General features: G+C 43.4%; 1 protein-coding gene across 1 annotated transcript in view; it reads left to right on the top strand.

The window, feature by feature from the left end:
- Positions 1-17,095, top strand: part of sema4f (sema domain, immunoglobulin domain (Ig), transmembrane domain (TM) and short cytoplasmic domain, (semaphorin) 4F) — a 262,102-nt gene that overhangs the window by 180,123 nt on the left and 64,884 nt on the right. The window contains exon 8 of the mRNA XM_041197038.1: positions 12,373-12,518. Within this exon, the coding sequence (XP_041052972.1) occupies positions 12,373-12,518 (146 nt within the window). The remainder of the gene's footprint in view (positions 1-12,372; positions 12,519-17,095) is intronic.

Genomic DNA, 17,095 nt, shown 5'->3' with positions numbered 1-17,095 from the left:
CATACCTTCATCCTCATTGTCTTGGGTGAAGACGGATGTGAAGTATTCATTCCACATCTAGAAATGTCCTCTGGTTCCATCCATAGATCGCCCCCTTGGTCCCTTATGGGTTCTACTCTTTCCCTGCTTATCCTCTTCCCATTGATATAATTATAGACTATCTTGGGATTTTCCCTGCTTTTACCAGCCAGAGCTTTCTCATATCCCCTCTTTACTCCCCGAATTGCTTTCTTAAGCTCCACCCTGCACTGTCTTTATTCCACTAATGCCTCTGCTGATTTGCTTCCCTTGTACCTGCTAAAAGCCTCTCTTTTCCTTCTCATCATAACCTGAATATCTCTGGTCATCCATATGGAAGGATATAGTTGCCATGGAGGGAGTAGAATTGAATGTTCACCAGATTGATTCCTAAAATGGCGAGATTGTCGTAAAATGAGAGATTGAGAAGACTGGGCTTATATTCAAGTTTATAAGGCTGAGAGATGCTCTAATTGAAGCATGCAACATTCTTAGAGTGCTCGATAGGGTAGATGCAGGAATGATGTTTCCCCTAGCAGCGTGGTCTAGAACTAGGGGACACAGTTTCAGAATAAGAGGTAAGCCATTCTGGAATGAGATGAGGAATTTCTTCAATCAGAGGGTGGTGAATTTTTGAAATCCTCTACCACGGAGGGCCGTAAAGGCTCAGTCATTGAATATATTTTCTAGGTGTTAAAAAGATCAGGGATGTGGGGATAGTGCAGAAAAATAGCATTGAGGTAGAAGATCAGCCATCATCCAGTTGAATGGCAGAGCAGACTCGTGGCCAAATAGCCTACTCCTATGTTTATAAAAACAAAAAACTGCAGATGCTGGAAATCCAAAACAAAAACAGAAATACCTGGAAAAACTCAGCAGGTCTGGCAGCATCGGCGGAGAAGAGTACAGCTGACGTTTCGAGTCCTCATGACCCTTCAACAGAACTAAGTAAAATTAGGAAAGGGGTGAAATATAAGCTGGTTTAAGGGGGTCGGGTGGGGGGGGGCGTGGTGGTGTGGGACAAGTAGAGCCAGTGATAGGTGGAGATAACCAAAAGGTGTCATAGACAAAAGAACAAAGAGGTGTTGAAGGTGGTGATATTATCTAAAGGAATGTGCTAATTAAGAGTATAAGACAGGACAGATAACGTACAGATAGCTCCAGTGGGGGTGGGGGAATACTAAAAGGTAGAAATAAACAATGGTGGAAATACATTTAAAAATTATTGGAAATAGGTGGGAAAAGAAAAAATCTATATAAATTATTGGAAAAAACAAAAACGAGGGGAAGAAATGGGAAGGGGGTGGGGATGGAGGAGACAGTTCAAGATCTAAAATTGTTGAACTCAATATTCAGTCTGGAAGGCTGTAAAGTGCCTAGTCGGAAGATGAGGTGCTAATCCTCCAGTTTGGGTTGAGCTTCACTGGATAAATGCAGCAAGCCAAGGACAGACATGTGGGCAAGAGAGCAGGGTGGAGTGTTGAAATGGCAAGCGACAGGGAGGTCTGGGTCATGCATGCAGACAGACCGAAGGTGTTCTGCAAAGCGGTCACCCAGTCTACGTTTGGTCTCTCCAATGTAGAGGAAACCGCATTGGGAGCAACGAATGCAGTAGACTAAGTTGAGGGAAATGCAAGTGAAATGCTGCTTCACCTGAAAGGAGTGTTTGGGCCCTTGGACGGTGAAGAGAGAGGAAGTGAAGGGGCAGGTGTTGCATCTTCTGCGTTTGCATGGGGAGGTGCCGTGGGAGGAGGAGTAGGGGGTGATGGAGGAGTGGACCAGGGTGTCACGGAGGGAACGATCCCTATGGAATGCCAGCGGGTGGGGGGGGGCGGTGAAGGGAAGATGTGTTTGGTGGTGGCATCATGCTGGAGTTGGCGGAAATGGCGGAGGATGATCCTTTGAATGCGGAGGCTGGTGGGGTGATAAGTGAGGACAAGGGGGGCCCTTTCATGTAGCTGGGAGGGAGGAGAAGGCTTGAGGGTGGATGCGTGGGAGATGGGCCAGACACAGTTGAGGGCCCTGTCCACTACCATGGGTGGAAAACCTCGGTTAAGGAAGAAGGAGGACATGTCAGAGGAACAGTTTTTGAAAGTAGCATCATCAGAACAGATGCAGCGGAGGCGAAGGAACTGAGAGAATGGGATGGAGTCCTTACAGGAAGCAGGGTGTGAGGAGCTGTAGTCGAGGTAGCTGTGGGAGTCGGTAGGCTTGAAATGGATATTGGTGGATAGTCTATCACCAGAAGTTGAGACAGAGAGGGTCAAGGAAGGGAAGGGAAGTATCAGAGATGGACCATGTGAAAATGATGGAGGGGTGGAGATTGGAAGCAAAATTAATAAATTTTTCCAGGTCCCGACAAGAGCATGAAGCAGCACCAGTGTAATCATTGATGTACTGGAGAAAGAATTGTGGGAGGGGGCCGGAGTAGGACTGGAACAAGGAATGTTCCACATACCCCATAAAGAGACAGGCATAGCTGGGGCCCATGCGGGTACCCATAGCCACACCTTATATTTGGAGGAAGTGAGAGGAGTTAAAGGAAAAATTGTTCAGTGTGAGAACAGCCAGACGGATGAGAGCAGTGGTGGATGGGGATTGTTCCGGCCTTTGTTTGAGGAAGAAGCAGAGAGCCATCAGACCATCCTGGTGGGGGATGGAGTTGTAGAGGGATTGGACGCCCATGGTGAAGAGGAAGTGGTTGGGGCCAGAGAACTGGAAATTGTTGATGTGATGTAAGGTGTCAGAGGAATCACGGATGTAGGTGGGAAGGGACTGGACAAGGGGCGAGAGAAGGGAGTCAAGATAGTGAGAAATGAGTTCCGTGGGGTAGGAACAGGTCGACACGATCGGTCTGCTCGGACAGTCCTGTTTGTTGATTTTGGGTAGGAGGTAGAAGCGGGCCGTCCAAGGTTGGGTGACTATCAGGTTTGAAGCTGTGGGAGGAAGATCTCCAGAGGCGATGAGGTCAGTGACAGTCCTGGAAACAATGGCTTGATGTTCAGTGGTGGGGTCATGGTCCAGGGAGAGGTAGGAGGAAGTGTCTGCGAGTTGATGCTCAGCCTCTGCGAGGTAGAAGTCAGTGCACCTACTCCTATGTTTTTCTGATTCATGACTAATGCTAAGTGTACATATCTGGATATTGGATGAGAACCTATGGTGATACCTCCTACAGTCGAATACTTCTCAGACAATCATTTCCTTCATTCACACACGATGGTTGAGTGCTTGGTTAGGGCTTCCACAAAGTGGTATTCACCTTTGTAACTGTATTCCTTTGTGAGTCAGCATCTTTATGATTAGAAGGGAGAAAATGGACTAAATAAGAAAACCTTGCATACAAGAGGCGACGTAATTGACTTCATGGAAATAGCTGTGCCGAGTGTTTCTCCAGTGTTCTACCGTTATGAAATTAAGTACCAGGTCTTCTGAAAATGAGTTAACTATAAGTATGAGTAAACAGTACTTTACATCTCCCTCCAGCATTTCAAAATATAGCTGTAAATTACAAAACCCGCTATTTGTACCATTATGAAAGTGGTTACCATATTTGAGGAACTCTTGCTTACTAACTGTCATTTGGTGTTTTAGAACATTCTGAGTCAGAAGTCTTGGGTTCAGGTTCTCATTTTTGGGATGTTGGCATCACTGGTAAGCAGTTATTGCCCATCCCTAATTGCCCTTGAGAAGATGGCCGTAAGCCACCTACTTGAACTGCTACAGTATGGTGGTGTAGGTAGTGCTGTTAGGGAGAAAGTTGCAGAATATTGATCCAGTGACAGTGATGGAACAAGGACATATTTTCAAGTCAGTATGGTGTGTGACTTGGGAGATGAACTTTCAAGTACTGATGTCCCCATGCACTTGCTGCCTCACTCTTCTAGTTGATAGCAACACTCCAGTGCAGTACTGAGGAAGCACCTGACTGTTGGGGGTGCCATTTTTCAGATGAGACGTTAAAGCAAGGCAAATGTAAAAGATCCCATGCCACTATTTGATGAAGACCCAAGAGAGTTCTTTCTGATGTCCATCCCATTATTTATCCCTCGACCAACATCACTAAAGCAGATAATCTGGTCATTATCATCACTGATTGTGAAATGTTGCTTTGTAAAGATTGGCTGTCTTGTTTTCTACATTACAACAGTGACTTCAAAAGTACTTCATTGGATGTGAAGCATTTGGGGATCTCCTGAGGTTGTAAATGCGGATCCTTCTTTCTCTTTATGTCTCTCTCTGTCATCACATAGTTCTGTTTCTGTTGACAGATTCCACCCAGCTTTTTCCACTCAGATGCTCACACAGAATCACAGAATTGCATACCTGCCATTTTCTTTTTACGCCAAGTTAGCAGGGTGTTGTTCTCTGAGTAGTGTTATGTATGTGGCAGCAGTGGAGCGAAATGTTTGTCCCTGCTTGCATAGCCCAGAATTAATGAGCAGTGAATTTGAAAACCTTACAGCACTTTTGTCTTTCTAACTCACAGATTCAAATTCATTGGGGTAGAAATTGGAACTTGTTGCAATTGTTTTCTGGTGAGAAATGAAGCAAGTGGACCAGCTTCCCAGAGCTAACTGGGTTCCATGTGCCAAAGTCGCCGGAAATGCATCAAACACCAAATTAGGTTGGGGTAATTTCTTGGCCGATGCCTAAAGCAAAATGTTAATTAACATTGAGGACCCTTTCCTGAAATTGGACTGTTGTCTATGGTGAAAGCATTGGGCCAGTTTTTGGAAGCGACTTAAAAAGTTGCTGTGAACAGAGAGTATGTTTTTTAAGTAAACTTTTGCATTAAGACAAGATGCTCTTTTCAGCTCCAGCGTGTTCTTGAAATCCACTGTCAGCCATAATCTGCTGTCACTTAAATTAATACACTACAAAAGGATTTGCCTTTGGCAGTTTTTTGAAAGAACTATTCACTCCTCTGCTCTTTCTCCATAGCCTTATAAAATATGTATCCCATTCACTTTCAAAAATTTGTATTGAAATTGTTTCCACCATTCTTTCAGGCAGTGCATTCCAGATCCCACTTCTGTGTTAAAAGGAAATTCTCACCTCCCATCTGGCTCTTTTCATTCTCCTTATGTTTTTGCTAGATGCATCTTGAAGCTCACATGCCTACCGGGGTTCCTGTACATTGCAGTCCAGTCTTGTATCACCTCTGATGCCTACTGTCTTTCCTCTGGTTCCTTCCTAATGCAAGCAGAGTTAGTGCAATTGTGATTTCCGTTGCAGTCAATTATTAAAAGAGAAACTGTGATGTCAGCTTAGTGCTAAAATACAGTAAAGTTATTTATGGTTCAAGTCTTATTGTAATTACATGGCTCTTCTGCTCTCAGAAGATTCAGACAGTTTGGTAAGGGTACCCCTGCAGCCTTTCCTTATAAGATCACAAGTATTGCCAGGATTGGCTGCTGACTGTAAGTTTAGATGAGGGTGAAAAAGAACTGTGGGTAAATATACCACCTGTAATAGGCAGGGAGCCCTCAGGCTCAGCAACAATATTCGATGTTGAGTGTTGAGTTGACTGACTTAAAGCACAGGAGTTGCTGTGGCTCTGCAGTGTTCTTCAGCAAGAAGGAGGAAACAGCAGTCAGGCAGGTTCCTGCTCCAGATTGCTATCCAGCATGGTCAGTGCATATATTTCAGGACAGGAGACAGGCCATGTCTGTGATGCCATCCACCTTCATATAGACTGTAAACCTCACTTTCTAACGTGCACATGAAAAATTATTGCTTGCATTCGACGAGGTTCCACAAGTAGCAATGACCTGGTCATCTCTTCGTTGAGAGATAAATTAGAGACAACTTCTGCTAACCGTGCTATAGGATATCTTATGCTCGCTTGAGAACAGCTGAGATCTTGGTGTACAACTTATCTGAAAGCAGCTCCGACAGTGCAGCACTCCTTCAGTACTGCTTTGGAGTGTCAGTCTAGATTTTGTGCTTAAGCCTGTGCGGTTTGAACCCATTACCCTCTGACTCAGCAGTGAGACAGACCTCTGTTGATTAAGCCATGGCTGATGTCTTAGGAAGGAGGGTGAGGGGAAGTAAAGATTAGGAAAACAAAATAATAATTGGTCTCTTTTAGACCAAACTGGATCGCTCCCTCCGGGACACCCTGGTCCACTCCTCCATCATCCCCTACTCCTCAACCCCCTCCTATGGCACAACGCCATGCCCACGCAAAAGATGCAACACCTGCCCCTTCACTTCCTCTCTCCTCACCGTCCAAGGACCCAAACACTCCTTTCAAGTGAAGCAGCATTTCACTTGCATTTCCCCCAACTTAGTCTACTGCATTCGTTGCTCCCAATGTGGTCTCCTCTACATTGGAGAGACCAAACGTAAGCTGGGCGACCGCTTTGCAGAACACCTGCGGTCTGTCCGCAAGAATGACCCAAACCTCCCTGTCGCTTGTCATTTTAACACTCCACCCTGCTCTCTTGCCCACATGTCTGTCCTTGGCTTGCTGCATTGTTCCAGTGAAGCCCAACGCAAACTGGAGGAACAACATCTCATCTTCCGACTAGGGACTTTACAGCCTTCCGGACTGAATATTGAATTCAACAACTTTAGGTCGTGAGCTCCCTCCCCCATCCCCACCCCCTTTCTGTTTCCCCCTTCTCTTTTTTTTTCCCAATAAATTATAAAGATTTTCCTTTTCCATTATTAAAAAAAAAAACCCACTAGAGCTATACCTCGAGTGCCCTACCATCCATTCTTAATTAGCACATTCGTTTAGATAATATCACCAACTTTAACTTTAACACCTATGTGTTCTATTGTACTATTGTCGTTGACATCTTTTGATGATCTGCTTCTATCACTGCTTGTTTGTCCCTACAACCACACCAACCCCCTCCACCTCTCTGTCTCTCTATCTCTCCACCCCCCACACACACACCTTAAACCAGCTTATATTTCAACTCTTTCCTGGACTCGAACTCAAGTTCTGTCGAAGGGTCATGAGGACTCAAAACGTCAACTCTTTTCTTCTCCGCCGATGCTGCCAGACCTGCTGAGTTTTTCCAGGTAATTCTGTTTTTGTTTTGCCAGTTATTTGGAGCAGCCATGATGCAGGGACCACATGCTGTGCAGCACTCATGTCAAGTCCTTTGGAGTGAAAGAATGCAGCACTCAAAACAAAAGAATCCTGTCATTTATACAGTATACTTATAAATGGCATCTGTTTAGATATCATTAAAAGTTTTCATTCCAATGCATGTTTTAACTCTGTCAACTGAATTGAGATAAGTTAGAGCATTACATCTGGTTTTCTGGTTTACTGATATTTGACTTTCATGGCAGCTGACGAGCAGACAAGTGCATTATAGCTTGCAGAGTCCTTATTTGGTGTCAAAATGACTCACCTCTAAGATAGCAACAGGATGAGGTGGCTCTTCTGGTTTGTTTGATCTCATCCCTCCACACTCATGCAGTAATATATATAGCACAGAAGAAGGCGTATGCTACACGGCTCTTTCTAAGAGCTATCCCCTGCTCGTTCCCTTGGCTCTAAAGTTTTATTTTTCCCGTTCAAGTATTCATCCGATTCCCTTTTGAAAGTTGCTATTATATCTACTTCCACCAGCTTTTCAGGCAGTGCATTCCCAATGTAACAAATCAGCGTGTGGGGGGAATCTCCTCGCATCACCTCTGGTTCTTTCACCAACTTCTGTAAATCTGTGACCTATGGTTATCCATACTTCTGCCACTGGAAACAATTTCTGCTTATTTACTCTATCCAAACCCTTTATGTTTTTGAACACCTTTATTAAATCTCTCCTTAACCTTTCTTAATGGTGTGTTAATTATATTGTTAGGAAACGCAGGTGAAGGGCTTTGTTTAATTAAGTATTTTGAACGTATAAATAGGAGGTGGGGCTATCACTTTAATTTGTTAATTTGTCTATTTATTTATTGTAGTATTCTCTAAATACAGGATAGCTGGGACACTGGGTGTGTGGGAGGAGAGCTGACACTAAAGTCAATAAACACTCTCTGTGAATAGCTCTGTATCTTAGTTTCTGCTTCACCAACCAGCTTGGATCCTGTTTAACTTTCTCTGCTCCAAAAACAATAGCACAGAATGTACTTGGGGTAGATAAATAAAATATTTGAGGGCATTGAATGTGTGCTGGGTTGGAGACTTCAGTGTCCATCAACAAGAGTGGATAGGTAGTAGCTCTGCTTACTGAGGTGCCCAGGTCCGAAAGATGTAGATGTCAAACTGGGCATGAGGGTAGGTCGTGAGAAAACCAACACAAGGGAAAAACCTACCTGATCCCACAAGTCAACCTGTCGGAGGTATATCTGAGAATGTCAGTACTAGCAGGAGTGACCACTACAGAGTCCTTTTGGACACCTTCATGGCTTTTGTGTGGCACCACCACCACCATGTCAAACTAGATGGATTCAGGACAGCCTAGTAGCTCAAAAATGGGCAGCTTTGGGGCATCAGCTGCAGCACGATTGCATCGCACCACAATTATTAACCTCAAGGCCCAAAATATCCCTCACTGTATCATTACCATCAAGCAATTCAAAGAACAATATAGAAAAACATGCCAGATGCAGTGCCAGACTACCTCAAAATGAACCGCCAACCTGGTAAAGCTACAATATAGGACTACATGCATGATAAACAGCAGAAGCTGCAAGCTAAAAGATATCATAACTAACAGATAAGATCAGGGTTCTGTGGTCCTGCTATATCCTGACAGGAATGGTGGTGGACACCGTAGGAGGGGGGTTCATGAACATTCCCATCCTCAGTGATGGTGGAGCCCATCACATAAGTGTAAGAAACATGGTCAAAATGTTTGTAACCACCTTCAGCCAGAAGTGTCAAGTGTCACTTAACCTCCTCCTGAGATTGCCACTAGCGCAGAAGCCAGTCTTCAGCCAATTGATTCATTTTACCATGATTATGAAGAAGTGGTGGATTCCTCTGTATACAGCAAAGACTATGGGCCCTGACTAATCTACCCTTCAAAATTTAGCTGCTGTATGCAGCATTAAATTTTTTTGTGCGATTGTGCACGTTATTAATCACAGAGCAAGGTCTCTGTGGTACTTTTCAGGCTGCTACATGGCCGTGCACCCGCACAGCTTAGCAGGAGCACTGGCCCCAACCCTTTCCTGGCTGTGATGCTGAAGGTGTTTGCTGCAGAACTAGACGAGACCTTAGCCAAAATGTGCAGTACAGCTACGACATTAGCGTCTACATGACAAAGTGGAAAATTGCCCAAATATGTCCTACCTGCGAATAGCAGGACAAATCCAATCCATCAATTACCATGCCATCGGTCAGACGACGAACAGAAAAGTGATGGAAGATGTCATTCAGAGCCCTATTAAGCAGCACTTAATCACTAATAACCTGCTCACCAATATACAATTTGGGTTCACTAAGACTGCCATCATTGCGTCCCTGGTTCATACAAAAGAGTTGTATTCTGTAGATTAAGTGAGAGTGACTGCCCTTGACATCAAGGCAATCAAGGCAGTATCACAAGCTCTCGCACAATTGAAGTCAATGAGGATCATGGGAAAAACATTCCACTAGCTGAAGTTATACCTAAATAATGGTTGTTGTTGCAGACAAAACATCTCAACTCCACCTTGTTGCAGGAACTTCTCAAGGCAATATCTTAGGCCTAAACTGCATCAGTTGCTTCATCAATGACCTTCCTTCCATCATAAAGTCAGAAGTGGGAATGTTTGCTGATGATTCTATAGTGTTCAGTTCCATTCTTATCTCCTCAGCAGAGAAATCCATGTCCTCATGCAGCAAGACCTGAACAACATTCAGGTTTGGTCTGATAAGTGAAACGCACAAGTACCAGGTAATGACTGTCTCCAACAAGAGGTAATCAAAGTACCTCTGATTGATATTGCCATCACTGAATTCTCCACCATTAATGACCGGTTGGGGCTTGGGGTTATGGTTATCATTGGCAAGCAACTTAACTGAGGAACCACATAAATACTGTGCCTAAATGAGCAGGGAAGAGGTTTTTTTTAATTTATTCTTTCATGGGACGTGGGCATCTCTGGCTAGGCCAGCATTTATTGCCCTTGAAAAAGTGGTGGTAACCAGCCTTCTTGAACCACTGCAGTCTCAGTAATGTAAGTACTTCCACAATGTTAGGAAGATAGTTCCAGGATTTTGACCCAACGACAGAGAAGGAATGACAATATAATTCCAAGTCAGGATAGTGTGTGGCTTGGAGGGGAACTTGCAGGTTGTGATGTTCCCAGGCATCTGCTGCCTTCCCATGGCAACGCCACAGCCAATCGGAATCACCTTGCCAATCAGTCAGCACCCTCTCTTCTGTACAGGTCAAGTATCCTTTGTCAAAAACTCTCGGGGCACTCTCTTGCTTTTTGGATTTCAGATAATTTTGATTTTCGGACACCGCATATAGTCCTTGCATTACAATGGCCTAAGCTTAGGCTCGCTGTAGGTTAAAGTCAATAAAATGGCCAGAAAAGTAAGATGTACCACTGAATAATAAAGGTCGGATGTGGTCAGCGAAGTTTGTGTTGGCTTGGTTCACAAGCTTCCAGCGCTAAAGGTCGATGAGGTTCAAAAGAGTTTTTGGATCCGTTTGGTTTTTGGATTTACAGATAAAGGATATTCGATCTGTAGCATCAGTTCTTGTGATCATTTGAAATTTGGCATTCTTGCATTTGTCCCGATGAATCCAAGATGAAAAGCTTTAACAACATCTCTCTTTTCAACAACATTCAAGTTCTGTATTACAAAACACTCAACTGAATGGCCTTTTGTGTTGTACTATTCCTTGATTCAATAAAAACCTAGTGCAATGTCGCAGTATTTTTCTCTCCAGTCCAAAAAAACAACAATTTACCATTACTGTTTGTTTTTTTCATTTAGCCTATTTTATTTCCAACTTGCCACTGCCCCATTAATTCCAATACTACGGGCAGGATTTTCTGGCCCCAGCAGCAACAGGCATCATTGAGGGTGGGACAAGAAAATTTGGAGAGTGGCCAAAAGTCAATTCATTGGTGATATTTTTTTTATTCGTTCACGGGATGTGCTGACTAGGCCAGCATTTATTGCCCATCTCTAATTATCCTTGAGAAGGTGGTGCTGAACCTCTGCAGTCCATATGTTATAGGTACACCCACAGTGCTGTTAGGGAGGGAGTTCCTGGATTTTGACCCAGTGACAATGAAGGAACGGCGATATATTTCCAAGTCAGGATGGTGACTATAGCAGAGAGAACGACTGATGCTAGTCTGGAGATATGCATCTTAACTTATCAGGTGAAAATGTCAGATTGAAGCACAAGGACAACAAAATATTAGTGTTGGCTATACTGATAGCAGCCTCTTTCTCCTGCCATCACTAAAATTTAAAATCAGTCCTAACTTTAATAGATTCTTTAACATAAAACCTCAAGGTGCTTCACAGGTGTGTAGGACAAAATTTGATCTGAGCCACGTAAGAACATATTAAGACAGGTAACCTAAAGTTTACTCAAAGAAGTAGGTTTTAATGAGTGATATAAAGGAGGGGAGGGGCTTAGATAGGGAATTCCAGAGCTTAGGGCCTCTGAAGACAGCCACCAATGGTGGAGTGAAGGAAATCAGGATTGCACAAGAGACCAGAATGGGAGGAATGTAAAGTTATTGGGTAGTTGTAGGACTGAACATTGTTACAGAGACAGGGAAGGGAGAGGCCATGAAGAGATTTGAATATAAGGTAATCATTTTAAAATTGAGGCATTGCTGCACCAAGAGCCAGTGCAGTTCAGCAAGCATGGGGTGATGAGTGAATAGCAATAGGTGTGCGTCTGAATACAGAAAGCTGAACTTTGGATGAACTGAAGAGTGGAAGTTGGGTGTTTGTCCAGGAGAGCATTGGGATAGTTGAATTTGGACGTAATAAAAGCATTGATTAGAGTTTCAGCAGCAAATGCGCTGAAGTAGGGATGGACACAGATTATATTATGGAGGTTGGAAGTAGATGGTTTAGCTTGGTGAGCTGGGAAGAGAGAAATGTGACAAGAGGCAGTTGAATGGATGATCCCAATGTTGGAAACAAGTAAGTCCATTAGCTTGCACTTTTTGGAGGCGAGGATATTTGGGAAAGTGGGGCAGTAACTTCAGGATATGAGGGAGGAACACTGCATGAGGCTTCGGTGGAATTTGCTTTCAGTATTATAAAAACATTTCTGTTGTGAAATTCCACCTGCAGTACTAATGTAAATTAGTGAGATGTTCTGCTTCATTATATGTATACATTCAGTAAATGTTAAACAAGCACATTGTTGCTTAAGTTGTCAGTTACTGATCTAACTCCATCTCTCTCCTCAGATCCAGAATTTGTGGGATCGACATTTGTCAAAGCAGATGAGGGCAGCGGTAACGATGACAAGCTCTACTTCTTCTTCAGTGAGAGTGCCCGGGAGTTTGAATACTACAAAGCAGTGCGAGTTCCCAGAGTGGCCCGTGTTTGCAAGGTACACACTCCTCGCCCCACGAACCCATAGCCCTAACATCAGGAATTTGTTAGAACAGGGCAAAGCCATTAGGATCAACAAGTCTTTTTGATTAATATCAACTCTGCTTACCATTTCTCACAGCGTCTCTCAATCCCTTCTCTCTTCAGAATGTCACCATTTTGAACCACTGTAGCCCATACATATGAAAATACGAACATATGAATTAGGAGCAGGAGTACACAAATTGCTGTACACAAATTGGTTGTTATGTTTCCTACTGTAGTGACTAAACTTCAGAAAAGTATGTTTTTGGCTGTAAAACACGAGGACATTCTGAGGTTGTGAAAAGCATTATATAAATGGAAATTCTTTTTATATATAGACTTAAGAAAGATGAGCCTCATTCGTGCTTTTCAACATCTGTGTGTTTGATGAAACTGCAGCTGCACTCTTGCATGTGCACACATTGATGTTTGTTTTCTTTTTTCTTCCTCTCTTTGCCCTCAATTATGAAACCTATTTGAATTAGGTTAACTCTTCTGGTGCCATGGTTCACTCATGTGGCTGACACCCAGGTGCTACTGAACAATGTCCCTTCTAAATCTTTTTTATTGTGAGTGGCCTGTTCATTTGTATGCAGTACCTTTAAATTACTTTGTGTGGTTGAATACACAGATTATTTTAAAGAGGACTGTATGGTACCTTCCTGGATTGTACTAAATCTATCAGCATACACTTGTTACTTTTTTTCTTTATTCTTTCATGGGTTGTGGGTGTCGCTGACAAGGCCAGCATTTGTTGCCCATCCCTAATTGTTCTTGAATTGACTGACTTACTAGGCTATTTCAGTGGGCAGTTAAGATTCAACGACATTGCTGTAGGCCAGACCAGGTAAGGATGGCAGATTTCCTTAAAAGATATTAGTGAATCAGTTGGGTTTTTACAACAATTGTTAGTTTCATGATCACCATTACAGAGACTAGCTTTATAATCCAGATTTTATTGACTGAATTTAAATTCCACCAGCAGCCATGGCGGTGTTTGAACCTATGTCCCTAGCGCAATAGCCTGGGCCTTTGGGTTATTAGTCCAGCGACATTACCACTACGGCACCATCTCCCCAACTGGCCAGTGATATCTGCAATGGATCGGCTATGCTCATCAGATGGATGGCAGCCATATACCCAAAGACCTACTGCATGCTGAATTGGTCACTGAGTCATGTCCTGATGGATGTCCATACTTCCGCTACAAGGACAACCGCAAGTGAGAAATGAATTTGGCGACATTGGTGACTTTCCCAGCTGTCTCTGTCAATGTTTTTGACCTTTGGATGGCCATTAGAAGAGGCAGGGTGAAACAGAAAGCTTATCTGGCTGAGAAGAGGGCCCAGAGAAAACCCAATGACCACTAGTCTTCATCTGCAGCAAATGCGGCAGAGACTGTCATGCTAGGTTGGAGCTCCTGAGGCATACCAGATGATGCTTAACAAAGAGTTGACCATGAAGTTGCAAATCATTGTCTCACAAGATGGAAACTAAAGACTGCCAAAGAGAAGGGATAAGCTACTGGAAACCCTTTTGTTTACTCCACTGTTAAAACTGAAAATGGGAGCGGAAAGATGAATAGAAAACACTTAACTTACTCCACATTTATAAACCATTATAATGAATCACTTAAGTGGAAAAAAACTCTTTTGTTCAGTGATTGAAAATGGTGAATAATCTGGGGCTAATATCTCCAAGAAAGCGGAATGGACTTTTCCTCACCATTGCTTTCACTTCAGCTTCCACTTCCATTGTCCCTCATGAAAGTCCACATGCATTGCTTGGTATTGTCAGTTCCACTTCTCTTACTTTGTAGGCTAAGGTCAGCATGGTTCTACTCCAGACCCTCACTGGAAGTGTGGATCGGAGGTTCACTTGGACTGGGAAGTCAGAGCTACTAATTTTCAGATGAAAACCATATATCTATCATAAGGTTCTGCACCACAAAATTGATGCTTCCATATCTGCCTGCAGCAGAGTTTCTTTCGCTTTTACGTAACTGATTTTGCATTTCTATTGTTTTCAGCCAAATCAAGGTCTTTTCCTTGTACTTGGATATTTCCTACAATCTTACACATTTACAGGTTGTTTAAGCAGCTTTTGCCATGTTGACAAAATTTGCAGTGAACAAGGAAGGAAATTTGAGAAATGGTTTCCAATTCAGTTTGTTTGCTGTCTTGCCTGATAACTAACTGACACCTTCCTTTACTCTGAAAATGGTGGGCAGATATTAAGTCTCAGGTGGCTGACCTTTGGATTGCACAGGACAGCTGCACTAAATTTGTTACTTCTTTGTAGAGGTGGGAAAACAATAGGAGATGCTGTTTAGTTTAGATTAAGGATGTGAAGTCATGCACTCAACAATATAAGAAGAGAAATTACAGGACTACTGGCAATGACTAGAAAGGCGTGTGGCAGTCAGGTAGTAGATCCCTTAAGGCATCAGTATAATCTCAGGTTCTCAAACCCTCACTATAGGCAGCTGAAAAGTTAAAGAAGAGCTACTAAAATGATAAGGGAACTCAACAATGAAACGTGAGGGTAGGTACAGAGAGAAGACTGAGGGGGAAATGGCAGGTTTTCAAACCGATGAGGTTCTTGAATATGGAGTGTCAATCAAAAAAAAAGACTTGTGCTCCTATATAGTACTTTTCACAATCACCTGTAGTCCAACACCCTGCCAGTTTAGTTTAAATCCTCTCCAACCGCACGAGTGAACTTTCCTGCAAGGACATGAGGGGTGCTAGTTCAGAGAAGCACCTCAAATACCAGGCAGTCCTGGGTCACCCTGGGCTCTCTGTAGAACGATCCAATCAGTCCCATGAGCCCCCAACCACCCCCAACAACCTTGCAGCCCTGTTAAATTATTCGTCTCAAGTGCCCATCCATTTCCTTTTGAAATCATTCATTGATTCCACCACCTTCGTAGGCAGTAAGTTCCTGATCATGACCACTTACTGCATTTAAAAAAGCTATTCCTTTCATTCCCCAACAGCTCTTGCCCAAAACCTTAAATCTGTGTTCCTTAGTCTTTGTACCATCAGGCAATAGGAATAGCTGTACTTTGCCTTATCTAAACCTATCATAATCTTGTACACTTCTATCAAATCTTTCCTCAATTTCCTTTACTCCAAGAAGAATAACCCCAGCTTCTCTGACCCAATCTTGTTTGTTAAGGTCCCTCACCTTTGGAACCATTCTTGTAAATCTCCTTTGCGTCCTCTCAAGGACCCTCACATCCTTCCTAAAGTAGGGTGACCAGAATTGGACACTGTACCCAAGCTGTGGCCTAACCAGAGCTTTTTACTGATTCAGCTACTTTACCTGCTTTTGTACTCAATACCTCTATTTATTAAGCCAAGATCCCATATACTTTGCTAACTATGTCCTGCCACTTACAATGTTAAAAGAGTTCAACAATTTCAGATCATAGCCACTGTTCCCATTTGGCAAGGCCAGCATTTGTTACCCAACCCTAATCGCCCTTGAACTGAGTGGCTTGCCAGGTCATTTCAGAGGGCAGTTAAGAGTCAGCCTCCTTGCTGTGGGTCTGGAGTCACAGGTATGCCAGACCGTGTAAGGATGGCAGATTTCCTTCCATAAAGGACTTTAGTGACCCTGATGGGTTTTTACAACGATCGATGATAGTTTCATGTTGCTACTACTGACTCACTTTCAATTCTAGATATTTTTCAAGTGAATTCAAATTCAGCTGCCATGGTGGGATTTCAACCTGTGTCCCCAATATATTAATCTCAGCCTCTGGATTACTAGTCCAGTGACGTTAACACTATGCCACCATGTGCCCTGTTTCTTTTCTTGTCCCATTAACACTTCCTTTTTTGTCTTGCACCAGTATGCCTTTTGTCATTTAATTACTGTTGTCTTCCACCCTAGCACATTCTAGAATTTTGTTTTTATTTTACTAGTTCAGTAAAATAGCCATTATTCTGCTGTACGTTTTTTATTTACCCAAGAAAACGCCTAAGTGCAAATGAGTGTGAGAGGCTTTAAATTTTGATCTCTTAGTTGGTTAACCTTGCTTGTTATATTTTTGGCCAGAATTTTTTGCAAAGGCAGTGGCCCTGCCCACCATGGGAAGAGTTAGGGGCGAGCATGCCTCCACTGGCCCTCTATGTTTGTCAGGCAGTTAATGGTCTGAAGTTGTGGCTTCTGTCCCCATAAGGATGTCCTACCTCCAAGAGCTGCTGACCAATCATATGGCTGGCATTGCCACCAAGAGCAGTGGACACTGCTGGGACTGCTGTCAGTCCCCAGTGATGAAATGTAATGGAACCCAGATAAGTCTGGCAGTCTCGCTTTGGCCAGTCAGGCAGACCCAGTGAAGAGGTGTACGGGGGCTGAGGGAGGAGGGGGACAACCCGGGGTGGCCATTTCCATTGGTGGTCCTCCATTGGGAACATGACCTGCTGCCAGCGTTTACCACACAGCCTCACCATGTGGTATAGGCAGTCTTCCAAGGGTGGGGGCTTTTTATCCGGGCCTTTTAAAACTGCTATTAAAACATCAGATCTTTTACTGGAAAGC

Source organism: Carcharodon carcharias, chromosome 1, assembly GCF_017639515.1.
Source record: "Carcharodon carcharias isolate sCarCar2 chromosome 1, sCarCar2.pri, whole genome shotgun sequence".
Taxonomy (NCBI): domain Eukaryota; kingdom Metazoa; phylum Chordata; class Chondrichthyes; order Lamniformes; family Lamnidae; genus Carcharodon; species Carcharodon carcharias.
This window is presented reverse-complemented; position numbering and strand designations above follow the sequence as displayed.